This window comes from Candoia aspera, chromosome 4, assembly GCF_035149785.1.
Source record: "Candoia aspera isolate rCanAsp1 chromosome 4, rCanAsp1.hap2, whole genome shotgun sequence".
NCBI lineage: Eukaryota > Metazoa > Chordata > Lepidosauria > Squamata > Boidae > Candoia > Candoia aspera.
In genome coordinates, this window is record NC_086156.1 from 109,674,180 (window position 1) to 109,686,575 (window position 12,396).

General features: G+C 40.5%; 1 protein-coding gene across 1 annotated transcript; it reads left to right on the plus strand.

The window, feature by feature from the left end:
• Positions 1 to 2,752: 2,752 nt before the first annotated feature.
• On the plus strand, positions 2,753 to 10,435 carry LOC134497032 (vomeronasal type-2 receptor 26-like). The gene is made up of 3 exons (XM_063302748.1): positions 2,753 to 2,971; positions 6,600 to 6,726; positions 9,537 to 10,435. The coding sequence occupies exons 1-3, from the start codon at positions 2,753 to 2,755 to the stop codon at positions 10,433 to 10,435; spliced, it is 1,245 nt and encodes a 414-aa protein (XP_063158818.1).
• Positions 10,436 to 12,396: the final 1,961 nt, after the last annotated feature.

A 12,396-nucleotide genomic window follows, 5' to 3' on the forward strand; every position in this document is an offset into this window, starting at 1 on the left:
ACATAAATTTTGTGTACTTGTGGCATATCCTTCTTCGACTTCTTTCCTTCTTCATTGTATTAAAAGTGAATATAGGTTCAAAAAATTTGCATGGGTATTTACTATGTGATGAGCTAAAAAAAAGATGAAAGAAGAAAAATAGAAGGAAAGAGTTAATGAGTAGTGAATGCCAGTCTCTTAAAAGTTGTAACATTTGTTGCAGTGCAGTGCCGAAGAAATACCAGCATGTCCTCTCCTTGGCCTTTGCTGTGAAGGAGATCAATGAGAACATCAAGCTCTTACCTAACACCACTCTGGGTTTACACATCTATGACAGCTTCTTTGATGCAAGGACGACTTATCAGAATACCTTGAACCTTCTCTTCAGTCAAAAAAGGAACTTCCCAAACTACATTTGTGATGTTGGGAAGAATCTCATAGCTGTCATTGGAGGACTCGACTCAGAAACATCCCTCCACATGGCTAACATCTTGGGCATCTACAAGATTCCACAAGTAGGTTGTGAACCTGAGACATGGGAGAATCATGGTATTCATTTTGTAGGAAAGATGGTGTCTGTTTAAATGAGGGTGTATTTTTTATTTATTTTTTTTATCCAAATACCCTGCAAATACTGAGGAGGAATATTGCACCTGGCCAACCTTGGATGATCCCAGAAAGTTAATTGGGGTTGAACCTGGTTAATATTTGCATGGGAGACCACCATAAAATTCCAGGGCTTTAAGGGGGATTGGAAAGTGGAGGTAGGTAAATGAGTTCCAAAAATATAAGTCTCCTCTCAAATAGTAGAAGTGAAAAGGAAATGAAAAGGGAAAAAATGGTTTTCCCAGAGCAAGCAATAAAAATCATGGGCTCACTTAAAAAAAGCAGTAACATTCTTTCTGCTCTCTAATGAACTTTGTCTCATGAACTTTCTCTATACAGACATTGACTATCCCATACATTGAAACAAATAGGTCCCACAGTAAGCTTCTACCCTGAGGCCCATTGTCTGCTGTTATCCATGGAATACCCTGATCCTCAATAATCACTCCAAAGGGGGACAGCAAAGAGGTGAATTGTTAGACCTTAACCTGACTCTGATGCTCTGTGCCTGCCTGGGTGTACTCCCAATAACTTTTTTCCTTCCAATCCACAGCCCCAATATAAATGAGGCTCCTGGGGACAAGCAACCACAGTCACACTTACTAACCATTAAATCTATCCAGGATAGATATCTATACTTCTATCTGGATTCATCCTTTAAGTCTAATAATATATAGAAAAGTGCTGGCATACTTATTAGAATCAGCTATCCTAGCCCATCTCTTTTATGCAAACCAGGGCAAGGGATGGATGATGATGATTTTTTCCACTTCTTCTTAGCTTGCTTGTTCCTTCTTTGCTCCAGAGGGGGATATTAAACATACTCTCCCTTCCTTCCACCGGATGATTCCCAATGATGCATATTTCTACAATGGCATTCTCCAGCTTCTCCTTCATTTCCAGTGGAAGTGGATTGGGATCATTTCAAGAGATGATGATAGAGGAGAACAATTTGTGCACACCTTCATGCCAAAGCTTGCCCAGAGTGGTATCTGTGCTGCCTTCATTCATAGATTCCCCACCATGATGTATTTTTCAGACATGGTAAATTATTTCAGCAACATGCAGAATGTTTTCAATTTCCTGAGTGAGGAAACAGTCAGGGTGTTTGTTGTAAATGCCAACCTTCAGACCATGGACTCAGTGATGTGGCAGATCTACACAGAGCAACTTGAAGTAACAGATCTTGGAAAGATGTGGCTTATGACTGCTGAATGGGATTTCTCAGCAACAACATATCATAAAGGATTCAGTATAGATACATTCCATGGCGCTTTGTCCTTATCGCTTCCCTCTAGAGAGATGATTGGATTCAGCAGTGTCCTTCAAAGCCTAAACCCACACTTGGTGAAAGAAGACAGCTTTTTGAGACTCTTTTGGGAACAAGCCTTCCACTGCTTATTTCCAGATTCCAGTATGGATGGGGAGAAAGATGTAATCTGCACTGGCAAAGAGAAGCTAGAATCTCTTCCAGGATCCTTTATTGAGATGAGTATGACTGGCCAAAGCTATAGCATTTACAACTCAGTCTATGCTGTAGCATGTTCCTTATATGCCATGTCTTTCTTGGGAACCACATGGAAAGTAAGAACCAATGGAAACAGACAGCCACCAACAGAACCACAACCTTGGCAGGTAAAGGGTGTATTTCATAGGCCTGCATAGGGGAGGAGGGTTGTTTGCTTTATTTTATTTTTAGGGAATATTGTAGAAGGTGAGCAATAGTCTTTGGCAATTGGGAGGACCCAGGCTGAAGGCCTGGCTGTGGACAAGCCATGGTGGCAAACAGGAGTTGGATAAAGACTTTTAGAAAGAGATGGAGATTAAGAAGAAGCAGCAGCAGAAGCTGTTCACAGTTAGATGGAAGAGAAGAGTGGAAAGATAGGCTGTAGATGGTAAAGATCTTCCCAGGTAAATATCTTCTGCTACGCTTGGGTGGTGCCCACGGGGGCCCACTATCTGAGATGAGAAGTAAATATGGATGCCATCCCTTGAGTGACAGAATAGGAGTGGTCCCTTATCCCACAGTGTCAGTGAAATTGGGGCTCAGAAGCACTAGGTTGGGGGTATTGAGTTAGTAGGATGGTAGAGACAGAATGTGAATATGTAAGATAGTATGTGTGTGTGGAGGTGATTGGTAGAGCAACAGGAGACAGTCTGCCCCACAATGGATGCATGTGTCATGGTGACCTCTGATTCAAAGGAGGAGACTGAAAATGTGCAGCCAGCTCCAGATTCAGAGGAAGAGATTGACAATGTGCAACCAGAGTTACCAGCAGAACTGCTGCTTGAGCAGCTGCAGGCAGAGGAAGTGGGCCTGTCCAGTAACCAGCAGGCACAGCTACTGCCAGTCTCTGAAGATGAAGAGGCTGAGTTGCCACCCCCTGTCAGTGCAAGGGCTCACCGTGCAGAATGGAGAGCAGAGCAAAGGTTCTCTGCAAGGTTACTCACAAGGAGGGAGCCTCACCCTCCTAAATGAGCCACACCAGGGATGTTCTTATTTAAGAAGAGCAATGAGCTCAAGCCTCTCCATTGGTGACAAACCATTCACAAACCCAGACTCTGCGCCTTTGGACTTGAACCCGTGTGACCGTGACTCTGAACCTGGACTGGCTGATGACCTTGCTATGTCATTTTTGGACCCTTGGATTTCACCTGACTAGTCTTGTGCCTGCTGCTTTGGAGTTGGGCTATCTCTCTAGACAGGTTTGCTGGACTTGTGGGGACTTGATTTCTCTTATGTGCATTTGGGCATTTGCACATACCTTTCCCTCTGTTGCTTGCTATTTGTTTAAAAAGCCATCTAGTAAAAGTTTGCAATTAGCTCTGCATGTGCTTGTGTGTGCCTGGCCTGGGACAGGGCAGCATGCAGTGATAAAGAGAGGATGGGTGGTTAGCAAAGTCTAGGGGTCATTTGGCCTTTTGGGGGGGCTCCATGGTTAGGATGGATAGGTGAACACCAGGGGTAGATTGAGGAGTCTTATTGGGGGGTAGGAGATGGATGGGTAAATTTTAGTTGTAATGGGTCAGAAGAGATATGGCAGAAGGCAATAGTTCCAGGGGAGGGGGAACTAGCAATTTTGTTCCAGCCCTTTGATCTTGTTCCTGGGTTTAGGGGAGCAAGACTTGATCACGGATAAGCAAGTTCTTGGGTGAAGGCAGGAATGTAGCCCTCCCCAAGATTTGCCTGTTGTATTTCAGGCAGCCGTGACCCCAAAACCTTGAAGGAGATATGGTACACCCCTCCTGAAGAAGCCTTTTCTGATTCCAACCATATTAGACATTGTCTACCTCATCTCCAATCTTCCTTTTGAGGGAAAGGTTGTAGAAAAGGTGATGGGCTGGATGAAGTGGAACACCTAATTCCCTTTCAATCAAGGTTCAAGCCTAGATATGGGTTAAATAACCTTCCCTGGGACCTAGATGGAGCCCCCTGGGTCCTATAGAACTATTTGTAGTATTCAAGAGCTCATGGTATCCTGCTGGACTGTTGCATAAGGTGTCAGCAAGACACTATTTGCTGTTGGTTCTGCTCCTTCTTTCCTGAGTAGTTCCAATTGGCAAGGCTTCTAACAGATTTCCAAATACTATTCAGAGTACTAGTTTTAGTACTCTGTCCTATATTTAGTACTATATTCTTCTTTCTTTGGCTCTCAGGTATTTCCAGAACTGTCTCCTTTAGATAGAATTATCTCATCCAATGCAAACATCCCAAGAAGGCTGAAAGGTTGTTGAAGGGGAGAGTTGCAGGCAGTATTTCTCCATTGTAGTCCCTTCCCTTTGAAAGAGCTTTCCCCCAGAAGTCCACTTCCTGTCCCTCTTGATGTCATTCAGGAAGGCCATAAAAATGATACCATTCTGAAGAATATCTGATATGTAATTAGCATAACTGGATATGTAATAATCACCATTGGGACACAGCACCAATATGGATGGCCCTATTCAATTTGATATTTTCTCCCTATTGCTGGTAATGTTTTATTGTTTTGATATGCAAACTGTTGAGAGTTGGATTGGACTACAGCAGTATAAGCAACTGTAAATAAAAATTAATATAGTAGAAAAGTTGTTATTTTAGGAAATAATGAACTACTACATCATTAAAGGGATTTAATTTTAAAAGGGATTTAAAACTGCAAGGATGAGCATTTGTTTTAAGATAAAATTAAATATTGATTTCCTTCAACATGCATTAAAGAGGAATGGATTTTGAGACATCAAACAGAATAAATTCCTTAAATAAAAGACAAACTAGAGTACAGATGCCTTACATGCAGCACAGAGGCCACATGAAAAGTTCAAGGGAGTCATGTGATCCCCAATTCCATGCTTTTATCTTGTCACTACAGGATTGATTGATTGATTGATTGATTGATGATGCACCATCAAGTCAGTGTTGACTCTTAGCGACCACATACTGCACACTAGATTTTCTCCATGACAATCTGTCCCTAACAATTCTTCAGGTCTTCCAAAAGTACACCCATCACCACTGTAATTGAGTCCATCCACCTTGCTGCTGGTCATCCTCTTTTTTCTTCCACACCCTTTCCTTCCAAGTTGTAGTATTAGAACACTTTATTTCTAAGAGCCCAGTATTATTCAACATTTTTATTAACAGACAGGATAATGGGACTGACGGGCTGGTCATCCAAAATTGGTATGTCTGGGGAACAGAGCAACAGAGTAAGACCACAGTCTAATCTGAACCGGTTGGAAGACCAGGGTGAGAGGAACAAGATGTCCTTCAACTGAGAGAGATGTAAGGTTTAAAAATTTAGAAAAAATATAGAACTTTTTAAACCTATAATATATTTTATATTAACCACCCAGAGTCCCCCTTTTTGGGGGGAGATGGGTGGTAATAGAAATTTGAATAATAAGTAAATAAATAAATTTCTATATTTTAATAGAAATACAAGATGGGGAATTCATGACTTGGAAACATTTGAGAAGGTCTAACAAAGTTCTGAGCTTTTTATCAAAGTATTTGATAAGTATTTTATCACAAACAAGTAAAATCATTACTGAGCACTGGTGAGATCACACATGGAGTACTCTTTACAGTTTTGGGCAACACATTCCAGAAGGATATTGATAGTTAGAGAGGCTTCAAAAGAGGGCAACAAAGATGATACAAGGCCATATCAGGGTAGGATTAAGGAACTTAGGATGCTTATCCTGGAGAAGAGAAGACTGAGGTGAGATATGACAACCATGTTCAGGTACATAAAAGGAAACTACAGGGAAGTTCATGAAGAATCATTTGGCCTGGACATAGGAACTAGGACTAGAAATAATGGATGTAAGTAGCAGCAACCTAGATTTCCTTATCTGACCATAAGATCTGTTCAACAGTAGAAGAGTCTACCTATTGAAGTTGTGGATTCTTTATTTCTGGAGGTTTTTAAGAAGAGGTTGGCCAGTCATCTCTCATGGATGGTTGATTGGTTTTCCTGCACATTGCAAAAAGGTTGGACCAGATGATCCTTTTGGTCCCTTCCAACTCTAATTCTATGAGTGTATGATTCTTGATCTGCAAACACTCACCTTAGGAATGGTAAGAATAGTGTGTTAGTTCTTGAGTTACAGGAATCCTCAAGTGTGTTTTCCTTTTTTATAGTATCCATTAACATCTTCCCTTCCAGCTTCCTTTTTTTCTGAGGAACCTTTCATTCAACAACACTGTGGGGGAAACAGTGTCTTTGGATGAGAATGGTAACTTGGCAAGTGGATTTGACATTGAAAACTGGGTTGCATTTACCAACAAAACCTTCTTGAAAGTGAAAGTTGGAAGAATAGACCCCAAACCCAATCCAGGTGGAGAGTTTTCCATTAATGACAATGAAATAATATGGCCCAGAACATTCAATCAGGTGAGATATCGTTGTAGATAATGGTCATATGCATAGTGGAGAAAAATTTCCCCAACATTCATGACCATCCTCTGAAACATTAAGAAAAATGAGAAGGCATGTTCAACAAACACTAATGTCCCTGTTTTTAATGAGTAGATTGTGCCTCTTTCTGTGTGCAATAGCAAGTGTTCTCCAGGTTTCAGAAGAAAAAAGAAGGAAGAAAAGCAGTTTTGTTGCTATGATTGTGTTCCATGCTCAGGAGGGAAGATTTCTAATGAACTGGGTAAGATCAGCCAATATAAAGAAATATGAACTTACAATGTCTGATTAATACCAACTTTCACTTTGTAAGGACTGTGTCAGCACCTGCTCATTCAAGCATTCACACATACAGTCAAGAAACTGGATTTCTTTGAACTGGCTTATTGAAGCGTAACGAACGGTACAGAAAGCAAGCTGCGAATAAAGACTTCCCGCCAAAACCTACTTTAAACTACATTCCCTTAGCTAGTTCCCTCTCCCACAAAACGTGTCACTTCCCCTCCCAACCAGATGGTATTCCTGTCGTATCTCAACCTCCTGTCCTTGATGTGCTTATAGCCAAAACAACCCCTTACGTTCCAACTTCACACACCCCCTCCCATCTTCCTCCCATCCTGCAACTTATGAGAATGACACAATGGGAGATGTCCTGATAAGGGTTTCTGTGAAACCTTTGATCAGGGAATCTGACATACTGAATCAAGTAACTGCATACATTATACTGATTAAGATTAACTAAACATAAGAGGAAAAAGAACTTAGGAAAAAAGAAAAAAATAAGATCCATATAATATCAATATAGAAATAATTCAATCTTTAAATTTATTATTAGATATAGAGTATGTATAAACATACTGTTTCGTCATTTCATTTTTATAATGTAAGGACATTGCAAACATTGACAAAGAACACTGTCTTTAATCCATTCCTTAATGACAAATGATTACTTTTCTTGTATATAATTTGATTACAAGTTTTAGAAAGGGAGATTAAAAACTAATACAAACTCATATAAAGTAAGAAGGAGAAAAGAAAAAGAAAGAAAGAGAAAGCTAAAAGTGCAAGAAAGGAAAAAAAGAAAAAGAAAAAATAGAAAAGAAAGAAAAAAGTTACAAAGAAGTGGCTTCCATTCTTCTTTATAGCAGTTGTAAGTATGATTATAGAGGGACGCAGTGGCGCTGCGGGTTAAACCGCTGAGCTGCTGATCGGAAGGTCGGCAGTTCGAAACCGCACAGCGGGGTGAGCTCCCGTTGCTCGTCCCAGCTCCTGCTCACCTAGCAGTTCGAAAACATGCAAATGTGAGTAGATCAATAGGTACCGCTTCGGCGGGAAGGTAACGGCGTTCCGAGTTGTCATGCTGGCCACATGACCCGGAAGTGTCTATGACAACGCCGGCTCCAAGGCTTAGAAACGGAGATGAGCACCGCCCCCTAGAGTCGGATTCGACTGGACTTTACGTCAAGGGAAACCTTTACCTTTACCTAAGTATGATTATAAATTCACTCTGAAGTTACAACAGGACTCCCGTCTTTGTATATTCTCTCCTCTCTAGTCACCAAAACTATAAGTTCATTTTTTTCTGTTTTATGCAGAGACCGTAAAGGGTTTCTAGTCACCAATAAACATAGATAGTTGTCTTTTCTCTGATCAAAGAAGTCAATTTGGCCATCTCAGCAAGTTCCATCATCTTCAGCAACCATTCCTCCATTATTGATCATGCTGCATCTTTTCATCTTTGTGCATACAATAATCTCACTGCGGTTGTCATATACAAAAACAAAGTTCCATGACTTTTTTCCAACTGTTTGTCCATTGATCCCAAAAGAAAGACCTCTGGTCTCAGTTGTATATTAATCTTTAAAATTCTCTGGATCACTGTATGTATCAGTTCCCTGTTGAGGTTTTTGTGTAGTCTCATCTCACACCTCCATTTGAATCTCCTCCAATTCCTCTTTAAATGTCTCTAGAAATTATCTCACCTTCTGGAGAGAATTCAGTTGAAACCTCTGCTGCTTTCAACGTAAAAACCACACCTTCCAATTTCCCCCATTGAAATGGAATCATTTTCTGTTTTAATCTCAGTCGAAAAAGAATGCTCTTTTCTTGTGCAAGATCCTGATAGGAATTTCTTTCAGAACAACTGCATCTGTATTATCCATCTTCAGTCTTGTATTAAAATGCCTCTGCAAAACTTGATCTCTGGTTTTCTTCCTGAGAAAGTGCACCAAGACATCTCCTGGAACATTTTTTATTCTCACAAATCTTGTATTTATTCTATATATATATTATCAGTTTATGCCTTGGCATCCTCCTCAACCCAATCAAAAAAAAACAATGCTAAAGTGTTAATAACCTTTCCTCTAATATCTTCACCAGAATCCTCTGGGATTGCTTTAAGTCTAAAACAAAATTCCTTCCCTCTTAATTCCAATAGAGCCAAATCATCTACTTCCCTTTCCAGCTCTGTCTAGAACTCCTGTCTTTCTCTCCAGAATTTCCACTTTGTCATTAATTTGTTTTACATCTCCAGAAACTTGTTTTGCAGAGCTTTTCCATCTTCTTAACTTCTTCCTTCATCTTTACAAGTCTTTGATTCATGCTTTTTTTTTCCAAAGCCGCCAATTTAGTATCAAGTGATTCAGCTAACTTATTGCCCAATTCCTCAAACATTTTCTGAAGTAAATCTGGTTTAGGTCCTCTCTCTTCAGGTTGCTCTATTGATCCTCTCCTCCTCGCTGCTTTTCTGGTGGTTGCCATTGTAATATTTTAATCCCAAAGTGACAGTGTCTCAGTTGTAAGGGAAAGAGGAAAAGGCAAGCTTTCCCTTTTTTAATTTTGTCTTTCTCTGCCGTCAATACTTTTACCTCAAAAGGCACTCCGTAGTTACGGTCAACAGCACAGCCTAGTTCGTATTACCTTTATATTTTGTTTTGTAAAATCCACCAATTGTCTGCATTCTTAAATAAATCTCTGTTAAAATAATCAGACAGGGTCAACAAATGTGACGAAGTAAAAATAGAGAATGGAGTATTTTCCTTTTCCTTCCCCCAGATATGGATGATTGTTTTGAATGCCTAGATGATCACTATCCAAATGAAAAGAGAAATGGATGCCTTCCAAAGTTTATACATTACCTGACTTATGATGAACCTTTGGGCATGATGTTGACTATCCTGGCTCTGGTTCTTTCTGCAATTACTGTTTTGGTGTTTGGACTCTTCTGTAAGCAACAAAAGACTCCCATTGTCAAAGCCAACAACCAGAATCTCACCTTTTCTCTGCTTATCTCCCTTCTGTTCTGCTTTCTCTGCTCCTTGCTTTTCATTGGTAGGCCCCAAAAAATAACATGCAGTTTACGACAATCGGTGTTTGGTCTCGTCTTCTCAGTGGCCATATCTTCTATTTTGGCCAAAACCATCACAGTGCTTCTGGCTTTCATTGCTACAAAGCCAGGAATGACTATGAGAAAATGGATGGGGAAAAAGCTAGCATATTCTATTATTGTCTGTTGTTCCTGCATTCAAATAATTATTTGCACAGTATGGCTATGTACTGATCCTCCATTCCCAGATCTGGACATGCATTCTGTGCCGAAAGAGATTGTGGTAGAATGCAATGAAGGGTCAGCCAGCATGTTGTACTATGTTCTAGGTTTCATGGGACTTTTGGCTCTCATCAGCTTCACTGTGGCTTTCTATGCTCGGAAATTGCCGGACACCTTTAATGAAGCCAAATTTATTACTTTCAGCATGTTGATTTTTTGCAGTGTGTGGGTGTCTTTCATTCCAACTTATCTAAGCACCAAAGGAAAATACATGGTAGCTGTGGAGATGTTCTCTATCTTGTCATCCAGTGCTAGAATATTGGGTTTCATATTTCTTCCCAAATGTTACATTATGTTGTTAAGACCTGATCTCAACAGCAAGGAACATGTCATGAGAAAAAAATAATAGATGAATTTATATAGCAGCAAGCATGATTCTGAACATGATCATTTTACACATATGTATATGTACATGTGCAAGAAAGGGAATATGAATGCTGCCCTGAGGAGTTTAACATCTACCCATTTTCAAAGGATAAGTGCAGAGAGCAAGAAGGCTGTCATAACTGGAGCTGGCTGTACTCAGAGGAGGATGTTTAGGCTCCCCAACCCTGCCCTTGTCAAAGCCTTCTGATACATCTTCCACATTAGTGCAAAAGTTTGGGCAATTAAGTTTACATCTATACCAACAGCACCATCACGGGCCTCAACAGGTACACACACAAAATTAGAGGTGCCTTCACACATTCTTGCTCTAATGCTACAGTATATATGCCACGGGCCCACAACTAGGGTCTGTGTCACCCAGGGCAAACATGGATTCCGTACCCATTTTGCTGCCCCCCAGTGCTCATTTTGCTGCCCCCCAGTGCTCATTTTGGTGCCACCCCAGTACACATTTTGGCACCACCACCCCAGCATGCCATCCTGGGCACATGCCCCGCTTGCCCCCCCCCCCAGTTGCAGCCCTGATATGCCATCATTTGCCACCAATGCCCTACATAGAACAAACCAGACAAAATTTGCACAAAAGAATTATTGAACACAAAGTTGACATCAGGTCTCAAAACAGGGACAAAGTAATATCAGAGCATTCGGCCTCCCAGGACACTCTACTGCAGATCTCAAAGTGGCTGTTTTGGGAAAGTAGGGCTTCAATAGCACCACTGAACAAATACTGCTAAACTCATGTACACCATATGATTTCAGACCACCTCAGAAGGTCTCAGCAAACACATTGGGTTTTTAACACATCACATCTGTTAAATGATAGTACTTGTAATCTATCTCACATGTAATTTCTATCTGCATAACCAACCTGTCTTCCCTTATTTTCCCCACCCCACCCCACCCAAGTTTCATCTTAATTTAAATCCTACATCAATCTACCCACTCTATGCATCTGATGAAGTGAATTCTGCTTTTTAATAAAATGTGTTAGTCTGAAAAGGTGCTACCAGACTCCTGATTTTTTACCACTATAGATGAACACAGCTCTCCTCCCACAATGTCTGGAAATTAGAATTCCTAATAAGAGCTTTTTAACAACTGAACAGATGTATTTAGGAGATGTTTAGATTCATTTATTTAATTTTAACTGGGAGCATAAGCAGATGATAGATGGCCATCTATCCAAGAAGCTACAGTCTCATAGTCACTCATGCCTTGGTCATCTCCCACTTAGACTACTCCAACCCACTCTACATGGGGCTGTCCTTGAACACCATCCAGAAGCTACAATTGATCCAGAATGCAGTGGTGTCAATAATTATGGATGCACCACAGGACACCCATGTAATATAACTACTTCACAAGTTGCACTAGCTTCCTATAGGCTTCTGGGTGCAATTCAAAATGCTGTTTATTACCTTTAAAGTCCTTCATGGGACATGGCTGGGTTATTTGTGGAACTGCCTGTCTCTGAAGGTATCTGCCTGAACTATAATATCTGACACAGTGGACAGTCTTTGGGCTCCCTCTAATCATTTAAATAAGACGTAAGAGCAGACTTTCCCTGTCATAGTATACCCCCATGATTTGGGTGGCCCTAATCCTGTTAGCTTTCTATAAGACCTTGAAAAACTAGTTTTCCCCTATGGATTGGGCTGGGACATTGGATGAGCTCATCTGTTAAATGGTCTCACACAGATGTTACAATATGGCCCGGGTTTGTATTGTTTTATATTGTGTTGTGGGCTATTTTAATGTGTATTGCCCAGAGTTGCAGTTTGTGAGTTGGGTGGCCACATAAATTGCATAAACGAACAAACATGTCCTAGATTTATATCAAGTTCCCAGAATAGCTCAAAGCCAATGTTCAATATAAAATTAGGTTTAAAAGCTCAGTACACCAAAAAGACCTCTCCA

Bases quoted from the DNA above. Each gene is read 5' to 3' on its own strand.
- LOC134497032 (XM_063302748.1), top strand. From the start codon at position 2,753: ATGGATGCATGTGTCATGGTGACCTCTGATTCAAAGGAGGAGACTGAA. The intron at 2,972-6,599 runs GTCAGTGCAAGG...TTTAATGAGTAG, and splicing joins AGGCTGAGTTGCCACCCCCT to ATTGTGCCTCTTTCTGTGTG. The intron at 6,727-9,536 runs GTAAGATCAGCC...TCCTTCCCCCAG, and splicing joins GAAGATTTCTAATGAACTGG to ATATGGATGATTGTTTTGAA.